Consider the following 23,246-nt stretch of genomic DNA (forward strand, 5'->3'; position numbering starts at 1 on the left):
TCTAAGACACATCAGCTGGTGGGTCTAATATACATTCACAAATATGGTGATGATATTTATACAATTATTACAGTATTGCATAACAGTAAATCTTCTATTTTTTGGTGTGAATAAAAATTCATTATGTGAATAAAAAATCAAAATGGAATTTATTTGTAAAGCCTCAAAACATAACTAATGAACAGAGGAAATGTTAGTTTAGTGCCAGGAATGCCTACATTGTTCATTCTGGACCCTATTTTGAAATTGGAATATTTTGAACTTTGTGTTAAATTGGCCAAATTAACAATTTCCGATCACTTTATTTTGTAGTTGAAACAGTTGACTTGGCGATTTCTTGTGCTCAATCGATAGAATAGAAGTAATACTAGTGAAATAGCTAAGAATTTGGTTGACTGGAATAATGTAATTGGCCTAAAATGGGAGTCAAAGTCGGCAAAATCGCCGATTCGTAAATATCCCTGACACATCAAAATTCGCGAGAGCATAATTTCGTCAATTTTCCACCAAATTTCGTACTTTTTGTTTTATTACCTTCACAAAAAGATTCTCTACGATTTCATAAGGAAAATTCTTGGACACTGGTGCGTGACTCCAGATTTGGGCCTTGGACCCTGAAAGGGTTAAATGTTGTATATTATGCTAATACAGGTCCTCCATCACAAATTCGGCATCATTGGGACCTGTAGTGTGCCGGATTACTGAGTTTGCCGAATTACAGAGTGGTTAGGTTAGAATACACTTAATAAAATTAACCAACTTGACTTACACAGTTCATTGAACATCGGCAAAAATCGAACATTTCCGCTATTTTGAGCTCAACTTCAAGGTACTTTTCATCACGAAAGCAATCAAAATCATGTCTATTTCTGTAATATATCTTCCATTCTATCAAATGAGTCTAAAAAAATGAGAATACAACCATAAAAGCCATACGAAAATATACTGCAAAGAGGCGGCTAATGGCTGAGAAGTGAACTCCCTTATTTATCGTCCGTCTTTTTTATTTTTGTTGTATGTTAAGAAGCATCTTTCCATCATACACTGCCCAAGTTTCAATGAGATAGCCTAACAAACAACCGAGAAAAAAAATATTTACCAAAAATCATATATGGCAAGCCCAAGCCAGGTACTGGAAATAAATCACTTTGTCTGACTTTTCTGGGTTATCCTAGGTTCTCTATACATACACTGCTATGTATGATAATCTATATAACTGTATTTGTGTATACCTGAAGAAACTTATTTACTTCTAGTCTGTCAAATGAGTACAAGAAACTACCCATTCACTTATTTCAACTGCCCAATAAAGTGGTCAGAAATTGGCAATTTGGCTGATTTCACACAAATTTCAACAGATGCCAATTTCAAAATAGGGTCCAGAATAAACAATGCAAACATTCCTGGCACTAAAATAACATTTTCTCTGTTCATTAGTCATGGCTACAGGCCCCTCTTGTATTACTCTTGCTTTTCATTTGGAATTTTTATTCACAAAAAAAAAAAAAGATTTACTGTTATGCAGACTGCTGCATTATTGTAATAATTGTATAAATAATGTCAAGCCATTCTTGACTCAGTACTGGAATTTAGACTGGCAGGCGGACAGGTATTGGACGGTGACGTCATTTGTTTACTCTTGAACTTCGCTAAAGAATAGAACATTTTTGCTACTGTGAGCACAATTTCAAGGTACTTTTTATCGTGAAAGCAATCAAAATCATATCTATTTCTGTAATATATCTTTCATTCTATCAAATGAGATAAAAAAAATGAGAATATAACCATAACAACCATACAAAAATATACCGTTAAGCGGCCGCTAATGGCCGAGAAGTGAACTCCGTTATTTATGGTCTGATTTCTTTCATTTTTGGTGTACGTGAAGAAGTATCTTTCCATCATACATTGCCCAAGTTTGAATAAGATAACCCAACAAACAACTGAGAAAATAATATAATAATAATAATAATAATATCTTTATTTACTACACGTACATGTACAAGGTATACAGGCCTAGCTGACATCAATGACATACTACTGTATAGAAAGCTGCTTGTTATGCAGAGTATTTCAAGAAAATTAGGTCAGTGTCCCAGGATAACACCCACACTAGTTTGCTAACACCCAGGTAACCATTTACTGATGAGTAAACATAGACAACAGGTGTAAATAAACACGTCTAATGTTTCTACCTTGGCTGGGAATCGAATATTTACCAAAAATCATATACAGTAGGGCCCCGCTTTACGGCGTTTCGCTTTACGGCATTCCGCTAATATGGTCATTTCAAATTATGACCAAAACTCGCTATACAGCTCCCCCACCTGACTTTCTAATACGGTCACCGTGCCCCACCCGGTTTGTTTACATTCTCTGTGAGATCCGTAAGCACTAAGTCTCTCCATTATGTCTGGAAACTCCAAAATTTTAACTGTTTTTAAAAGTTATTTCATATTTTATATATACTCTGATAATTATACTTATGTATACCTGTACTTAAATAAACTTACACACTGTGCTGGCATGCAGGTACACATTAAAATCAGTAATAGTGTTTTATGTCTCCAGACATCATATTAGTAATGATAATAATAATCACTGAGTCTCATTTAAATGTTGTATATTACGTTAATATACACATTTTCATTAATCCAACTATGATATTTTTTCAAAATTATATAATAAACACGATGCATAACATATAAATATGATAAATACACCCCATATGATAAATAGACTCTTTCAGGGTCCGTCCCGTAGATCTACGGCTTTACGTTCAGGGTCCAAACCGTAAATCTACACCAAAATTCTAGCGCCGTCAAATTTAGCTTGAGAAGGCTGGTAGGCCTACATCTAAGAGAATGGGTCTGGGTGGTCAGTGTGCACACCATAGAAAAAATCTGGACGCCCACATGGCATTGTGGGAACGCCGGCAAAGTAGCTTTGTTCATAGTGCCTGGTGGCAAGGAAGCTCTCACTCCCCACTCACTCTCCGGGCGAATTCTGACTCTCCTCTTCACAACTTACAGTTCAAAGGCTGATGGAAGTGGAGCTGAAGACGAATTCTATGGTTTTGAACCATATGGTACCATTGTGCCATATGGTACAATGGTACCATATGGTACAATGGTGCCATGTCATACAATGGTATCATATGGTACAATGGTACCATATGGTACAATGTACCATATAGTACATTGTACCATATGGTACAGGGTACAGGGACCCTAATGGAAATAAATCTATCTGACTTTTTTGGGTTATCCTAGGTTCTCCAAACATGTGCTGCTAAGTATGATATTCTATGTAACTTTATTTGTGTATAACTAAATAAACTTACTTATGATGCCACATGCACTTGAGTAAGTTTATTCAGGTGTACAGAAATACAATTGCATAGATTATCATACATAGCAGCATACGTATAAAATCCCAGGATAACCCAAAAAAGTCAGGGTGACTTATTTCTATAGTTATCCCTGTATCTGTACCATATGGTGTCCTGTACTGTATGGTACCCTGTACCATATGGTACCCTGCACCATATATTATCCTGTACTGCATGGTACCCTTTACCACATAGTACTGTACAATGTACCATATGGTACCCTGTAACATATGATACCGTGTACCATATGGTCAATAGGTGTTGGTGGCATGAGACACCAGCCAAGACTGAGTGAGTGGCGACACAAGCTAGCTACTGACTCCACAGTTTCCGAGACAAAGTGCTTTGTCATCCACCTCAAGGAACACGTAAAGTTCCTGTACACTTGTAAATATATAATAGAATATTACTAATATACAACATTTTTGCATATTTTTATTGTAAACAACTATTGTAAACAAAATAATAATGAAAATATTAGTGTGTTTGTGTTGAATACAACAGTACCATATGTTACAATGAACCATATGGCATCATTGTATTGTATGGTACAATGTACCATATGGTACCATTGCATCATATGGTACCATTGCACCATATGGTACCATTGTATCATATGGTACCATTGTACCAAATGGTGCCATCTACCATATGGTACCATTGTATCATATGGTACCATTGTATCATGTGCCATTGTGCCATATTGTACCATATGGTGCCACTGTATCATATGATGCCATTGTACCATATGGTACCATTGCATACTATGGTACCATTGCACCCTATGGCACCATTGTACCATATGGTACCATTGTATCATGTGCCATTGTATCATGTGCCATTGTACCATATGGTACCATTGTATCATATGGTGCCATTGTACCATATGGTACCATTGCACCCTATGGCACCATTGTACCATATGGTACTATATGGTACCGTTGTATTCAACATAATAACCGCACTAATATTTTCATCATTTTGTTTACAATAAACTTGTAAACAAGTTTTATAAGCAATATAATGATAAACAAATTAGTGCAGTTATTGTGTTGAATACAATGAGTGAACACTTATACAATATACATTATACTGGTCTCACAGGCCACAAATGTTATCAGAAAAAGAAAAAAATTAGAAAAGAAAAGAAAAAAGTATAAAAAACATAAAATAAAAAAATGGGATTTTGCGGAAGTCACTGATGTTGCCGCCACCCGGTCAGTTTGGGTCAACTTCCCACCGCTGTATCTCGGCAAGTACTGATCAGAAAAAACTTTTTTTTTTGTCTTATTACCTTCACAAAAATATACTCTTTAATTCTGTAAGAAAAAATAATTTTTTTTTTTTTCAAAATTTCTTGGGACACTGGGGCACCACTTCAGATTTTGGCCTTGGACCCTGAAGGGGTTAATATACACATTTTCATTAATCCATCCATGATATTTTTTTCAAAATTATATAATAAACACGATGCATAACATATAAAGATGATAAATACACCCCACAATAGAATAAATAAATATAAATATGAGATGTGGTAGCCAGATAACTTGTACAAGTGACGTCAAGAATAACATTTTCTCTAATCTAACATAAGAGAAAATGTGTTACTGGGGGTAACTGTAGAAAATTATTCCTTTCGTATGTAAGTAAGTAAGTTTATTCAGGTATACACAAATACAATTACATAGATTATCATACATAACAGCATATGTGTAGAGAACCTAGGATAACCAAAAAAAAGTCAGAGTGACTTATTTCCATTGCCTTCACTCAGAGCGTCATTTCTTCTCAAAATGATGTTACATGAGAATGGGAGTGTTCTTCTTTATTTATTCTACCGTATCAATGTAGAGACAACCTGTACACAATGTAACTTGTACACAAACCAGACGTGTACACTTCGTTTACAAAACTTACCTTCGCCTGGTTTGTTTACATAACTCTGCGCCTGTCCTCTCTCATGCACTCATTCTTTCTCTCTCATTTATTCATTTTATCTCATTTACTTACTCCTGACCCTACATTAAGACTACAAATATTTTAAGGTAAGTAATGAGTGAACTGTATATACATTTTATCGCTCTGGGATGCTTAAATGTAATAGAATATTATGTGTAGGTGGGGTGGCCTGGTATGGTAGCCCGGCTGACTACCATACATAACACACTTGATTTCTTACAATAAATACTACTTGTCTCACCCTAGATTAAGACTATAAATATTTTAAGGTAAGTAATGAGTGCACTATGTGTGTATTGTACTTTTTTATTGTTTTTTGATGCCTAGTTCTATTGCTAACTTAATATATGTTAGTGTAAACTTGTTATCTAGTATTTGTATGCATTTATAAGTGGAAAAAAAGGGTGTCAAACTTTACGGCGATTTCCGCTTTACGGCGGTAGCCTGGAACCTAACCTGCCGTATAAGTGGGGCCCTACTGTATGGCTAACCCAAGCCAGGTACTAAAAATAAGCCACGTTGACTTTTTTTTGGGTTATCCTAGGTTCTCTACACATATGCTGCTATGTGTGATAATCTATATAGAGAAAATAACTTTTTTGCTTCAGGTTTATGGTGCAGTACGAGTGTATATCCCAGTTAGCCCTATGCTATACAGTGGAACCTCAAATATCGAACTTTCTTCAGTCGAGAAGGCTGTCCGAGTGCCGTTACCGAATGAATTTATTCCTATCAGGAATAATGTAAATTAGATTAGTTCATTTCAGACCCTCAAAAATACACTTATAAAAGCATTTACAAAAATACACTTACATAACTGGTTGAGTTGGGAGCAGTTCGATTTTTGAGGTTCCACTGTATAAGCCACCAAGACAAGAATAGGAGAATGGTATTTGTATACCATATCCTCTTCATAACTCCATCGAAATGCTCAGTGTTAAGCCAAATATTATTTATTCTGGAGTATTTAACATGTTTTATATTGTTTATTATGTCATATTAGATCAATTGTGATAGGCAAATAAGTTGTAGTGTTGATATTAGCGTAATAATAAAGCATATTCTCCTGCATCATGAGACTGAGCTTATGACAACTGACAGTGGCTTCAAAGCCACCTTATCTTTAATGGATAATGTACTGTGTAGGTGTTTTACATAATGAGAAGCATTTCTTTTATTCATTGGAACCATGGCTAGGGCTAAAAGGAAGCAGGTTAAAACAATAAATGGAGAAAAAGAAATTGGAATGACTTATGCAGCAAGTAGCACCACCAAACAGTACCAGCAGGTTGGTGTGGCGACCCTGGAAATTTGAAATTATGCTAGCCAAAATTAGTGCCGAATAACTGAAGGAACCGAATAACTGATTGCCGGATTTGTGATGGCGGACCTGTACACACATTTTCATTAATCCATCTATGATACTTTTTTTCAAAATTATATAATAAACACGATACACAACATATAAAGATGATAAATACACCCCAGAGTAGAATAAAGAAAGAAGAAATTTGACATGTGGTAGCCAGACAATGTGTACAAGTGACGGCAAGAATAACGTTTTCTCTAGTCCAACATAAGAGAAAATGTGTTACTGGGGTAACTGTAGAAAATTATTCCTTTCATATGCCTTCACTCAGAGCATCATTTCTTCTAAAAATGATGTTACATGAGAATGGGAGCATTGCTCTTTATTTATTCTACCATATCAACAGAGACAACTTGAACACAATGTAACTTGTACACAAACCAGACGTGTCTGTTTTGTTTGTTTACAAAACTGACGTTCACCTGGTTTGTTTACATAACTCCACGTGTGTGCTCTGTCATGTACTCATTCTCTCTCTCTCTCATTTACTCATTTTATCTCATTTACTCACCTCTGACCCTATATTAAGACTACAAATATTTTATGGTAAGTAATGAGTTAACTGTATATGCATTTTATCGCTCTGGGTCGCTTAAATGTCATAGACTGTTATGTGTGGGTGGGTTGGCCCCGTATGGTATGGTAGCCTGGCTGGCTACCATACATACCACACTTAATTTCTTACAATAAATACTACTCATCTCACCCTAGATTAAGACTACAAATATTTTAAGGTAAGTAATGAGTGTACTTTATGTGTATTTTACTTTTTTATTGTTCTTTAATGCCTAGTTCTATTGCTAACTTAATACGTACAGTGGAACCTCAAATATCGAACTTTCTTCAGTCCAGAAGGTTTTACCGAATGAATTTATTCCCATCAGGAATAATGTAAATTAGATTAGTCCATTTCAGACCCTCAAAAATATGCTTATAAAAGCACTTACAAAAATACATTTACATAATTGGTTGTGTTGGGAGCAGTTCGATTTTTGAGGTTCCACTGTACATGCAAGTGTAAACTTGCTATCTAGTATTTATATGCATTTGTAAGTGGAAAAAAAGGTATTCCACTTTACGGTGGTAGCCTGAAACCTAACCTGCCGTATAAGTGGGGCCCTACTGTACACTATAATATTACTGGGGATAGCCAGAAAATTATTCCTCTTGTATGCCTTCACTCAGGGCGTCATTTCTTCTAAAAATGGTGTTACATGAGAATGGGAGTGTTTGTCTTTATTTTCTTTATTTATTCTACAGTATCAATGTGGAAACAACTTGTACACAATGTAAAATGACGAAAACCAGATGCATTCGTCTGGTTTGTTTACATTACGTGTGGGTGGGGTGGTGAGGGCTGCCCTTCCTGGCTACCCATACTTCCCAACCTGACTTCCTACAAATACAACTCACCTCTCACCCTACATTAAGACCACAAATATTTTAAGGTAATTAATGTGTGTAGTGTATATGTATTTCATTGCCCTAGGGAGCTTAATGTCATAGTAGGTGGGAGTGGCCAGACAGAATGCCATACCTCCCACATGACTTTCTACATATAAATACTTTTCACCTCTCACCCTACATTAAGACCATTAAGACAACAAATATTTTAAGGTAAATAATGCATGTGTAGGTAGTAGGTTGGTAGACAGCAACCGCCCAGGGAGGTACTACCGTCCTGCCAAGTGAGTGTAAAACGAAAGCCTGTAATCGTTTTACATGATGGTAGGATTGCTGGTGTCTTTTGTCCGTCTCATAAATATGCAAGATTACAGGTAAGTCTTGCTACTTCTACTTACACTTAGGTCACACTACACATACATGTACAAGCATATATATACACACCCCTCTGGGTTTTCTTCTATTTTCTTTCTAATTCTTGTTCTTGTTTATTTCCTCTTATCTCCATGGGGAAGTGGAACAGAATTCTTCCTCTGTAAGCCATGCGTGTCGTAAGAGGCGACTAAAATGCCGGGAGCAAGGGGCTAGTAACCCCTTCTCCTGTATATACTACTAAATTTAAAAGGAGAAACTTCAGTTTTTTCTTTTGGGCCACCCCACCTCAGTGGGATACGGCTGGTACGTTGAAAGAAGAAGAATATATATATTATATATATATATATATTATATATATATTATATATATATATAAATATATATTATATATATATATATATATATATATATATATATATATATATATATTCTTTCTTTCAACACACCGGCCGTATCCCACCGAGGCGGGGTGGCCCAAAAGGAAAAACGAAAGTTTCTCCTTTTACATTTAGTAATATATACAGGAGAAGAGGTTACTAGCTCCTTGCTCCCGGCATTTTAGTCGCCTCTTACAACACGCATGGCTTACATTTTTTTTTTTTCAAAAAGTCGGCCGTTTCCCACCGAGGCAGGGTGACCCAAAAAAAAGAATGAAAATCCCCAAAAAGAAAATACTTTCATCATCATTCAACACTTTCACCACACTCACACATTATCACTGTTTTTGCAGAGGTGCTCAGAATACAACAGTCCAGAAGCATACACATATAAAGACACACAACATATCCCTCCAAACTGCCAATATATATATATATATATATATATATATATATATATATATATATATATATATATATATATATATATATATATATATATATATATATATATATATATATATATATATATATATATATATATATATATATATATATATATATATATATATATATATATATATATATATATATATATATATATATATATATATATATATATATATATATATATATATATATATATATATATATATATATATATATATATATATATATATATATATATATATATATATATATATATTATTTTTTATTTTATTATCACACTGGCCGATTCCCACCAAGGCAGGGTGGCCCGAAAAAGAAAAACTTTCACCATCATTCACTCCATCACTGTCTTGCCAGAAGGGTGCTTTACACTACAGTTTTTAAACTGCAACATTAACACCCCTCCTTCAGAGTGCAGGCACTGTACTTCCCATCTCCAGGACTCAAGTCCGGCCTGCCGGTTTCCCTGAATCCCTTCATAAATGTTACTTTGCTCACACTCCAACAGCACGTCAAGTATTAAAAACCATTTGTCTCCATTCACTCCTATCAAACACGCTCATGCATGCCTGCTGGAAGTCCAAGCCCCTCGCACACAAAACCTCCTTTACCCCCTCCCTCCAACCTTTCCTAGGCCGACCCCTACCCCGCCTTCCTTCCACTACAGACTGATACACTCTTGAAGTCATTCTGTTTCGCTCCATTCTCTCTACATGTCCGAACCACCTCAACAACCCTTCCTCAGCCCTCTGGACAACAGTTTTGGTAATCCCGCACCTCCTCCTAACTTCCAAACTACGAATTCTCTGCACTATATTCACACCACACATTGCCCTCAGACATGACATCTCCACTGCCTCCAGCCTTCTCCTCGCTGCAACATTCATCACCCACGCTTCACACCCATATAAGAGCGTTGGTAAAACTATACTCTCATACATTCCCCTCTTTGCCTCCAAGGACAAAGTTCTTTGTCTCCACAGACTCCTAAGTGCACCACTCACTCTTTTTCCCTCATCAATTCTATGATTCACCTCATCTTTCTTAGACCCATCCGCTGACACGTCCACTCCCAAATACATATCTGAATACGTTCACCTCCTCCATAGTCTCTCCCTCCAATCTGATATTCAATCTTTCATCACCTAATCTTTTTGTTATCCTCATAACCTTACTCTTTCCTGTATTCACCTTTAATTTTCTTCTTTTGCACACCCTACCAAATTCATCCACCAATCTCTGCAACTTCTCTTCAGAATCTCCCAAGAGCACAGTGTCATCAGCAAAGAGTAGCTGTGACAACTCCCACTTTGTGTGTGATTCTTTATCTTTTAACTCCACGCCTCTTGCCAAGACCCTCGCATTTACTTCTCTTACAACCCCATCTATAAATATATTAAACAACCACGGTGACATCACACATCCTTGTCTAAGGCCTACTTTTACTGGGAAAAAATTTCCCTCTTTCCTACATACTCTAACTTGAGCCTCACTATCCTCGTAAAAACTCTTCACTGCTTTCAGTAACCTACCTCCTACACCATACACTTGCAACATCTGCCACATTGCCCCCCTATCCACCCTGTCATACGCCTTTTCCAAATCCATAAATGCCACAAAGACCTCTTTAGCCTTATCTAAATACTGTTCACTTATATTTTTCACTGTAAACACCTGGTCCACACACCCCCTACCTTTCCTAAAGCCTCCTTGTTCATCTGCTATCCTATTCTCCGTCTTACTCTTAATTCTTTCAATTATAACTCTACCATACACTTTACCAGGTACACTCAACAGACTTATCCCCCTATAATTTTTGCACTCTCTTTTATCCCCTTTGCCTTTATACAAAGGAACTATGCATGCTCTCTGCCAATCCCTAGGTACCTTACCCTCTTCCATACATTTATTAAATAATTGCACCAACCACTCCAAAACTATATCCCCACCTGCTTTTAACATTTCTATCTTTATCCCATCAATCCCGGCTGCCTTACCCCCTTTCATTTTACCTACTGCCTCACGAACTTCCCCCACACTCACAACTGGCTCTTCCTCACTCCTACAAGATGTTATTCCTCCTTGCCCTATACACGAAATCACAGCTTCCCTATCTTCATCAACATTTAACAATTCCTCAAAATATTCCCTCCATCTTCCCAATACCTCTAACTCTCCATTTAATAACTCTCCTCTCCTATTTTTAACTGACAAATCCATTTGTTCTCTAGGCTTTCTTAACTTGTTAATCTCACTCCAAAACTTTTTCTTATTTTCAACAAAATTTGTTGATAACATCTCACCCACTCTCTCATTTGCTCTCTTTTTACATTGCTTCACCACTCTCTTAACCTCTCTCTTTTTCTCCATATACTCTTCCCTCCTTGCATCACTTCTACTTTGTAAAAACTTCTCATATGCTAACTTTTTCTCCCTTACTACTCTCTTTACATCATCATTCCACCAATCGCTCCTCTTCCCTCCTGCACCCACTTTCCTGTAACCACAAACTTCTGCTGAACACTCTAACACTACATTTTTAATCCTATCCCATACCTCTTCGACCCCATTGCCTATGCTCTCATTAGCCCATCTATCCTCTAATAGCTGTTTATATCTTACCCTAACTGCCTCCTCTTTTAGTTTATAAACCTTCACCTCTCTCTTCCCTGATGCTTCTATTCTCCTTGTATCCCATCTACCTTTTACTCTCAGTGTAGCTACAACTAGAAAGTGATCTGATATATCTGTGGCCCCTCTATAAACATGTACATCCTGAAGTCTACTCAACACCAACAAACTACTGTCATTTCGCCCTACATCATATCTTGTATACTTATTTATCCTCTTTTTCTTAAAATATGTATTACCTATAACTAAACCCCTTTCTATACAAAGTTCAATCAAAGGGCTCCCATTATCATTTACACCTGGCACTCCAAACTTACCTACCACACCCTCTCTAAAAGTTTCTCCTACTTTAGCATTCAGGTCCCCTACCACAATTACTCTCTCACTTGGTTCAAAGGCTCCTATACATTCACTTAACATCTCCCAAAATCTCTCTCTCTCCTCTGCATTCCTCTCTTCTCCAGGTGCATACACGCTTATTATGACCCACTTCTCGCATCCAACCTTTACTTTAATCCACATAATTCTTGAATTTACACATTCATATTCTCTTTTCTCCTTCCATAACTGATCATTTAACATTACTGCTACCCCTTCCTTTGCTCTAATTCTCTCAGATACTCCAGATTTAATCCCATTTATTTCCCCCCACTGAAACTCTCCTACCCCCTTCAGCTTTGTTTCGCTTAGAGCCAGGACATCCAACTTCTTTTCATTCACAACATCAGCAATCATCTGTTTCTTGTCATCCGCACTACATCCACGCACATTTAAGCATCCCAGTTTTATAAAGTTTTTCTTCTTCTCTTTTTTAGTAAATGTATACAGGAGAAGGGGTTACTAGCCCATTGCTCCCGGCATTTTAGTCGCATCATACGACACGTATGGCTTACGGAGGAAAGATTCTTTTCCACTTCCCCATGGACAATATAAGAAATAAAAAGAACAGGAGCTATTTAGAAAAAGGAGAAAAACCTAGATGTATGTATATATATATATATGCATGTGTGTGTCTGTGAAGTGTGACCAAAGTGTAAGTAGGAGTAGCAAGATATCCCTGTTATCTAGCGTGTTTATGAGACAGAAAAAGAAACCAGCAATCCTACCATCATGCAAAACAGTTACAGGTTTTTGTTTCACAGTCATCTGGCAGGACGGTATTACTTCCCTGGGTGATTGCTGTCTACCAACCTACTATATATATATATATATATATATATATATATATATATATATATATATATATATATATATATATATATATATATATATATATAAATATAAATATATATATATATATATTTTTTTTTTTTTCTCTCTGCAACAAGTCGGCCGTCTCCCACCGAGACAGGGTGACCCAAAAAAATTAAGAAAATCCCCAAAAAGAAAATGCTTTCATCATCATTCAACACTTTCACCACACACACAAACACACATTATCACTGTTTTTGCAGAGGTGCTCAGAATACAACAGTTTAGAAGCATACACACATAAAGATACACAACATATCCCTCCAAACTGCCAATATCCCAAACCCCTCCTTTAAAGTGCAGGCATTGTACTTCCCATTTCCAGGACTCAAGTCCGACTATATGAAAATAACCGGTTTCCCTGAATCCCTTCACTAAATATTACCCTGCTCACACTGCAACAGATCGTCAGGTCCCAAGTACCATTCGTCTCCATTTACTCCTATCTAACACGCTCACGCACGCTTGCTGGAAGTCCAAGCCCCTTACCCACAAAACCTCCTTTACCCCCCCTCTCCAACCCTTTCGAGGACAACCCCTACCCCGCCTTCCTTCCCCTATAGATTTATATGCTTTCAATGTCATTCTACTTTGATCCATTCTCTCTAAATGACCAAACCACCTCAACAACCCCTCTTCTGCCCTCTGACTAATACTTTTATTAACTCCACACCTTCTCCTAATTTCCACACTCCGAATTTTCTGCATAATATTTACACCACACATTGCCCTTAAACAGGACATCTCCACTGCCTCCAACCGTCTCCTCGCTGCTGCATTTACCACCCAAGCTTCACACCCATATAAGAGTGTTGGTACTACTATACTTTCATACATTCCCTTCTTTGCCTCCATAGATAACGTTTTTTGACTCCACATATACCTCAACGCACCACTCACCTTTTTTCCCTCATCAATTCTATGATTAACCTCATCCTTCATAAATCCATCCACCGACACGTCAACTCCCAAGTATCTGAAAACATTCACTTCTTCCATACTCCTCCTCCCCAATTTGATATCCAATTTTTCTTTATCTAAATCATTTGACACCCTCATCACCTTACTCTTTTCTATGTTCACTTTCAACTTTCTACCTTTACACACATTCCCAAACTCATCCACTAACCTTTGGAATTTTTCTTTAGAATCTCCCATAAGCACAGTATCATCAGCAAAAAGTAACTGTGTCAATTCCCATTTTGAATTTGATTCCCCATAATTTAATCCCACCCTTCTCCCAAACACCCTAGCATTTACTTCCTTTACAACCCCATCTATAAATATATTAAACAACCATGGTGACATTACACATCCCTGTCTAAGACCTACTTTTACCGGGAAGTAGTCTCCCTCTCTTCTACACACCCTAACCTGAGCCTCACTATCCTCATAAAAACTCTTTACAGCATTTAATAACTTACCACCTATTCTGCCACATTGCTCCTCTATCCACTCTATCATATGCCTTTTCTAAATCCATAAATGCAATAAAAACTTCCCTATCTTTATCTAAATACTGTTCACATATATGCTTCAATGTAAACACCTGATCTACACATCCCCTACCCACTCTAAAACCTCCTTGCTCATCTGCAATCCTACATTCTGTCTTACCTCTAATTCTTTCAATTATAACCCTACCGTACACTTTTCCTGGTATACTCAGTAAGCTTATTCCTCTATAATTTTTACAGTCTCTTTTGTCCCCTTTCCCTTTATATAAAGGGACTATACATGCTCTCTGCCAATCCCAAGGTACCTTCCCCTCTTTCATACATTTATTAAACAAAAGTACCAACCACTCCAACACTACATCCCCCCCTGCTTTTAACATTTCTGTCATGATCCCATCAGTTCCAGCTGCTTTACCCCCTTTCATTTTACGTAATGCCTCACGTACCTCCCCCACACTTACATTCTGCTCTTCTTCACTCCTAAAAGATGGTATACCTCCCTGACCAGTGCATGAAATTACTGCCTCTGTTTCTTCCTTAACATTTAAAAGTTCCTCAAAATATTCTCACCATCTACCCAATACCTCCATCTCCCCATCTACTAACTCCCCTACTCTGTTTTTAACTGACAAATCCATATTTTCATTAAAATTTCTTGACAGTGCCTCTCCCACTCTATCATCTGCTCTCCTTTTGCACTCTCTCACCACTCTCTTTACCTTTCTTTTACTCTCCATATACTCTGCTCTTCTTATAACACTTCTGCTTTGTAAAAACCTCTCATAAGCTACCTTTTTCTCTTTTATCACACCCTTTACTTCATCATTCCACCAATCACTCCTCTTTCCTCCTGCCCCCACCCTCCTATAACCACAAACTTCTGCCCCACATTCTAATACTGCATTTTTAAAACTATTCCAACCCTCTTCAACCCCCCCACTACTCATCTTTGCACTAGCCCACCTTTCTGCCAATAGTCGCTTATATCTCACCCTAACTTCCTCCTCCCTTAGTTTATACACTTTCACCTCCCTCTTACTTGTTGTTGCCACCTTCCTCTTTTCCCATCTACCTCTTACTCTAACTGTAGCTACAACTAAATAATGATCTGATATATCAGTTGCCCCTCTATAAACATGTACATCCTGGAGCCTACCCATCAACCTTTTATCCACCAATACATAATCTAATAAACTACTTTCATTACGTGCTACATCGTACCTTGTATATTTATTTATCCTCTTTTTCATAAAATATGTATTACTTATTACCAAATTTCTTTCTACACATAGCTCAATTAAAGGCTCCCCATTTACATTTACCCCTGGCACCCCAAATTTACCTACTACTCCTTCCATAACATTTTTACCCACTTTAGCATTGAAATCCCCAACCACCATTACTCTCACACTTGATTCAAAACTCCCCACGCATTCACTCAACATTTCCCAAAATCTCTCTCTCTCCTCTACACTTCTCTCTTCTCCAGGTGCATACACGCTTATTATAACCCACTTTTCACATCCAATCTTTATTTTACTCCACATAATCCTTGAATTAATACATTTATAGTCCCTCTTTTCCTGCCATAGCTTATCCTTCAACATTATTGCTACTCCTTCTTTAGCTCTAACTCTATTTGAAACCCCTGACCTAATCCCATTTATTCCTCTCCACTGAAACTCTCCCACCCCCTTCAGCTTTGTTTCACTTAAAGCCAGGACATCCAGCTTCTTCTCATTCATAACATCCACACACACACACACACACACACACACACACACATATATATATATATATATATTGTAGGTAGTAGGTTGGTAGACAGGAACCGCCCAGGGAGGTACTACCGTCCTGCCAAGTGAGTGTAACACGAAAGCCTGTAATTGTTTTACATGATGGTAGGATTGCTGGTGTCCTTTTTTCTGTCTCAGGAACATGCAAAATTTCAGGTACGTCTTGCTACTTCTACTTACACTCAGGTCACACTACACATACATGTACAAGCGTATATATACATACCCCTCTGGGTTTTCTTCAGTTTTCTTTCTAGCTCTTGTTCTTGTTTATTTCCTCTTTTCTCCATGGGGAAGTGGAACAGAATTCTTCCTCCGTAAGCCATGCGTGTTGTAAGAGGCGACTAAAATGCCGGGAGCAAGGGGCTAGTAACCCCTTCTCCTGTATATATTACTAAATTTGAAAGGAGAAACTTTGGTTTTTTCTTTTGGGCCACCCTGCCTCGGTGGGATACGGCCGGTGTGTTGAAAGAAAGAAAGATATATATATTGTAGGTAGTAGGTTGGTAGACAGCAACCGCCCAGAGAGGTACTATCGTCTTGTCAAGTGAGTGTAAAATGAAAGCCTGTAATTGTTTTACATGATGGTAGGATTGCTGGTGTCCTTTTTTCTGTCTCATGAACATGCAAGATTTCAGGTACGTCTTGCTACTTCTACTTACACTTAGGTCACACTACACATACATGTACAAGCATATATATACATACTCCTCCGTAAGCCACGCGTGTTGTAAGAGGCGACTAAAATGCCGGGAGCAAGGGACTAGTAACCCCTTCTCCCATGTAAATTACTAAATTTAAAAAGAGAAAGTTTCGTTTTTCTTTTTTGGGCCACCCTGCCTTGGTGGGATACGGCCAGTTTTTTTAAAAAAAAAAAAAAAAAAAAAAAAAAGGAGATACTTTCGTTTTTCCTTTTGGGCCCCCCCGCCTCGGTGGGATACGGCTGGTGTGTTAAAAGAAAGATACATATATATTTTTTCTTTAACAAGTCGGCCATCTCCCACCGAGGCAGGGTGACCCAAAAAGAAAGAAAATCCCCAAAAAGAAAATACTTTCATCATCATTCAACACTTTCATCTCACTCACACACAATCACTGTTTTCGCAAAGGTGCTCAGAACACAACAGTTTAGAAGCATATACGTATAAAGATGCACAACATATCCCTCGAAACTGCCAATATCCCGAACCCCTCCTTAGAGTGCAGGCTTGTACAGTGGACCCTCGCCTAACGATATTAATCCGTTCCTGAGAGCTCATTGTTAGCCGAAATTATCGTTAGCCGAGTTAATTTTCCCCCTAAGAAATAATGGAAATCCAATTAATCCGTTCCAGACAGCCAAAAGTATTAAAAAATTTTTTTTCATGAAATATACATTTCTCTACAAAGAAAACAATAAGACATGCACAATAACTACATAAATAAATGTTAAAATGACACTTGCCTTTACTGAAGAGTATTGATGAGTGATGAGACACTTTCTTGAACACTGGGATTTTCAAAGTGATATACCAGTAAAGACTTCACTTTGCAATCCCCACTAGCATTATAACAAAACATGAGAGTTAGCCTGTCTTTCTTAGGCTTGTGTTCTGGGAGTGCCTTTTCCTCCTGAGTAATGTAGGTCCTGTTTGGCATTTTCTTCCAGAACAGGCCTGTTTCGTCACAATTGAATACTCGTTGGGGGATGAATTTTTCAGCTTCGCCATGCCTTATTGCACTGTGTATGCCAATACAATTCTTAAATCTCTCAAACCAACCTTTGCTGGCCTTATGTTCACCAATATGAGCACTAGTTCTAGGCATTTTTTCCTGTTCACCTGGGTGTTAGTTGACTGTTGTGGGTCGCATCCTGGGGGACAAGATTAAGGACCCCAATGGAAATAAGTTATAGTCCTCGATGATGCACTGACTTTCTTGGGTTATCCTGGGTGGCTAACCCTCTGGGGTTAATCGTTTCTCGGTAATTGTTTCACATTAAGCCACACCAACAGCACTCTCTCCACATCTCTGAGTAGTACAGCTGATGGTGGTGCAGCAACAGCTGACTGTAGTGCAGCAGCAACTAAATGATCCAGCAGCAGCTGACTGATCCAGCAACAGCTGACTGTGGTGCAGCAACAGCTGACTGATCCAGCAACAGCTGACTGGTCCAGCAACAGCTGACTGTGGTGCAGCAACAGCTGACTGGTCCAGCAACAGCTGACCGTGGTGCAGCAACAGCTGACTGATCCAGCAACAGCTGACTGGTCCAGCAACAGTTGACTGTGGTGCAGCAACAGCTGACTGATCCAGCAACAGCTGACTGATCCAGCAACAGCTGACCGTGGTGCAGCAACAGCTGACTGATCCAGCAACAGCTGACTGGTCCAGCAACAGCTGACCATGGTGCAGCAGCAGCTACAAGTTACAGCAGTTACATGCACTATAAACAATGGAATAATACAAAATGTATCGAATGTATGCATGCAACAGGCCACCCTGGCTTGTAAACAATGCCACCGGCCGCACATGGACGCGTCTCGGACGAATAGCGTTGAGCGAGTTTTTTAGCGCTAGACGAGGCAAAATTTTTGCGTTGAAATATATCACTAGGCAGATTTAACGTTATGTGATGCCAACGTTAGGCGAGGGTCCACTGTACTTCCCATTTCCAGGACTCAAGTCCGGCTATATAAAAATAACCAGTTTCCCTGAATCCCTTCACTAAATATTACCCTACTCACACCCCAACAGATCGTCAGGTCCCAAATACCATTCGTCTCTATTCACTCCTATCGAACACGCTCATGCACGCCTGCTGGAAGTCCAAGTCCCTCGCCCACAAAATCTCTCTTACCCCTTCCTTCCAACCTTTCGAGAATGACCCCTACCCCGCCTTCCTTCCCCTACAGATTTAAACGTTCTCCATGTCATTCTAATTTGATCCATTCTCTCTAAATGACCAAACCATCTCAACAACCCCTCTTCAACTTACTGATTTACTGGAAATGTCGGAGTCACATTTGGTAGTATTCTTCTGTGCTTTTGTAGCACCACTTTTGGTTGTAGTCTTGTCAGTAATTACTTGCTCTTCTTCATCACTCTCATCATCCATCATATCAAGGTCCTCATTTTCCTATTATAAAAGATATTGTCAAATATTATTTGTATCATGTTAATTATTTCTATCACATACAACAAAATATAGAGAAATTTAAGCAAGGTAAAAGAAAGTATTTTGGACCTAAAATTAATGAAAAAGTAATTAAAGGAATTGCTATAGCAACTTTTTATATAAAAAAATTACAATCAATGCACAATAAAAAGTCTTCACTAATTAGAAGAGCTAAGAAAGTGACACTTGTGCCATTCTTCCTAAGCACCTGAATGCCAATAACATTGCTGTGACATGAATGTAAAATAATTAGTTTAGTTTGGAGTCTCATCTTAAGTCATGCGGAAGAAACTTCAAAGAAGAATGTCGATACATCGCAGAAGAATTTTTTCACTAAAATTTCCCTAACACTTCAACCAGGAATACAAACAAAAAGCTTGACAAATCTTCAACATCTGAAAACAGTTCAGTGAAAGAGAGAAATCATTATTTCATTAAATCACACTAACATCATGTAGGCACTGAGGTAGCCGAGGCATTACTAGCGACCTCACTAGAGTTCTTCATACATTGAGTAACAATCAGCAATCAATAAATATTGAAGTGTTTAGTAACACTTTTTGTATGTAATTACTAAAAAGAAGGAAATTATTAAGTTGGCTTGTTTGAATGTTAGAAGACTGTTAGTGTTATGAACTACAACTTTGGCAGTCATAGCATTAACACTGGCAGTCCTAGCACTAAGTACAAATAGCTTACAAGAGCCAGTTAAGTGACAGACTGCCAGACTGGATACTTGACTGCTATCTGATCTCAAGACTTCTTTGGTATAAAAAGGTTAATTGTACTGTAGAATTGGACCACTGCTGAGAGGAGACTTGTATACTGATGACAAACAAGAAATGAGTGAAATCCTAAGAAAACAGTATGAGTCGGTGTTCAGCAACCCACTAAATGACAGCACGGTAGAAAATGCAGAAATATTTTTCACTCCAGAAGAGGGCCGTGCAGACCAACTAACTGACATTAGTACAAATCTCATAGTTTTCGAAAAAGAAACGGAAAACATGCCCACTCACTCTGCACCAGGACCAGATTCATGGAATATTCTATTTATAAACAAGTGCAAAGTACCACTAGCACGAGCCCTCAGTATTCTTAGGAGATTGAGCTTAGACCTAGGTGAAATACCGGAGGCCTTGAAGAGTGCAGACATAGCTCCTTTGCAAGCAGGAGGTAGTAGAGCACTAGATAAAAATTACAGACCAGTAGCCCTAACCTCTCACATCATAAAAATCTTCGAAAGAGTGATGAGACGCCAGATTACAAATTTCATGGACCAGCACAACCAACATAACCCGAACAAGCATGGCTTTAGAGCAGGACGATCATGTCTGTCACAGTTGCTGAACCATTGACAGAATTACGGAGGCATTGGAAGACTACCAAAACACAGATGCGATTTACACAGATTTTGCAAAGGCATTTGAAGATGAGGAAGGAGGTTTTAGAGTGGGTAGGGGATGTGTAGATCAAGTGTTTACATTGAAGCATATATGTGAACAGTATTTAGATAAAGATAGGGAAGTTTTTATTGCATTTATGGATTTAGAAAAAGCATGTGATAGTAGTAGGTTGGTAGACAGCAACCACCCAGGGAGGTACTACCGTCCTGCCAAGTGAGTGTAAAACGAAAGCCTGTAATTGTTTTACATGATGGTAGGATTGCTGGTGTCTTTTGTCTGTCTCATAAATATGCAAGATTACAGGCATGTCTTGCTACTTCTACTTACACTTAGGTCACACTACACATACATGTACACGTTTATTTATACACACTCATCTGAGTTTTCTTTGATTTTATCTTAATAGTTCTTGGTCTTATTACTTTTCCTTTTATATCCATGGGGAAGTGGAATAAGAATCTTTACTCCGTAAGCCATGCGTGTTGTAAAAGTCAACTAAAATGCCGGGAACAATGGGCTAGTAACCCCTTTTCCTGTAAAGATTACTAAAAAGAATAAGAAGAAAATTGTCAAAGTGGGAAGTCTGAATGTGCGTGGATGTTGTGCAAATGATAAGAAAGAGATGATTGCGGATGTTGTGCAAATGATAAGAAAGAGATGATTGTGGATGTTATGAATGAGAAGAAACTGGATGTCCTGGCTTTAAGTGAAACAAAGCTGAAGGGGGTGGGAGAGTTTCAATGGAGAGGAATAAATGGGATTAGGTCAGGGGTTTCAAACAGAGTTAGAGCTAAAGAAGGAGTAGCAATAATGTTGAAGGATAACTTATGGTAGGAAAAGAGGGACTACAAATGTATAAATTCAAGGATTATGTGGAGTAAAATAAAGATTGGATGTGAAAAGTGGGTTATAGTAAGTGTGGATGCACCTGGAGAAGAGAGACGTGTAGAGGAGAGAGAGAGATTCTGGGAAATGTTGAGTGAATGCGAGGGGAGTTTTGAATCAAGTGTGAGAGTAATGGTGGTTGGGGATTTCAATGCTAAAGTGGGTAAAAATGTTATGGAGGGAGTAGTAGTTAAATTTGGGGTGCCAGGGGTAAATGTAAATGGGGAGCCTTTAATTGAGCTATGTGTAGAAAGAAATTTGGTAATAAGTAATACATATTTTATGAAAAAGAGGATAAATAAATATACAAGGTATGATGTAGCACGTAATGAAAGTAGTTTGTTAGATTATGTATTGGTGGATAAAAGGTTGATGGGTAGGCTCCAGGATGTACATGTTTATAGAGGGGCAACTGATATATCGGATCATTATTTAGTTCTCGCTACAGTTAGAGTAAGAGGCAGATGGGAAAAGAGGAAGGTGGCAACAACAAGTAAGAGGGAGGTGAAAGTGCATAAACTAAGGGAGGAGGAAGTTCGGGCGAGATATAAGCGACTGTTGGCAGAAAGGTGGGCTAGTGCAAAGATGAGTAGTGGGGGGGTTGAAGAGGGTTGGAATGTTTTAAAAATGCAGTATTAGAATGTGGGGCAGAAGTTTGTGGTTATAGGAGGGTGGGGGCAGGTGGAAAGAGGAGTGATTGGTGGAATGATGAAGTAAAAGGTGTGAAAAAAGAGAAAAATTTAGCTTATGAGAGGTTTTTACAAAGCAGAAGTGTTATAAGAAGAGCAGATTACATGGAGAGTAAAAGAAAGGTGAAGAGAGTGGTGAGAGAGTGCAAAAGGAGAGCAGATGATAGAGTGGGAGAGGCACTGTCAAGAAATTTTAATGAAAATAAGAAAAAAATTTGGAGTGAGTTAAACAAGTTAAGAAAGCCTAGGGAAAGTATGGATTTGTCAGTTAAAAACAGAGTAGGGGAGTTAGTAGATGGGGAGAGGGAGGTATTAGGTAGATGGGGAGAGGGAGGTATTAGGTAGATGGCGAGAATATTTTGAGGAACTTTAAAATGTTGAGGAAGAAAGGGAGGCGGTAATTTCATGCACTGGTTAGGGAGGTATACCATCTTTTAGGAGTGAAGAAGAGCAGAATGTAAGCGTGGGGGAGGTACGCCAGGCATTACGTAGAATGAAAGGGGGTAAAGCAGCTGGAACTGATGGGATCATGACAGAAATGTTAAAAGCAGGGGGGGGGGATACAGTGTTGGAGTGGTTGGTACTTTTGTTTAATAAATGTATGAAAGAGGGGAAGGTACCTAGGGATTGGCGGAGCATGTATAGTC

At 38.1% G+C, this 23,246-nt stretch overlaps 1 protein-coding gene across 2 annotated transcripts in view; it reads right to left on the reverse strand.

Annotated features, from left to right (window-relative positions):
- LOC128693591 (myb-like protein X) overlaps positions 1-23,246 on the reverse strand; it is a 239,416-nt gene that overhangs the window by 44,405 nt on the left and 171,765 nt on the right. For both annotated transcript variants that reach the window (XM_053783391.2, XM_070087622.1), the window contains exon 12: positions 19,440-19,580. In XM_053783391.2, the coding sequence (XP_053639366.2) occupies positions 19,440-19,580 (141 nt within the window). The remainder of the gene's footprint in view (positions 1-19,439; positions 19,581-23,246) is intronic.

The sequence above is a fragment of the Cherax quadricarinatus genome, chromosome 2 (assembly GCF_038502225.1).
Source record: "Cherax quadricarinatus isolate ZL_2023a chromosome 2, ASM3850222v1, whole genome shotgun sequence".
NCBI classification, from domain to species: Eukaryota; Metazoa; Arthropoda; class Malacostraca; order Decapoda; family Parastacidae; genus Cherax; species Cherax quadricarinatus.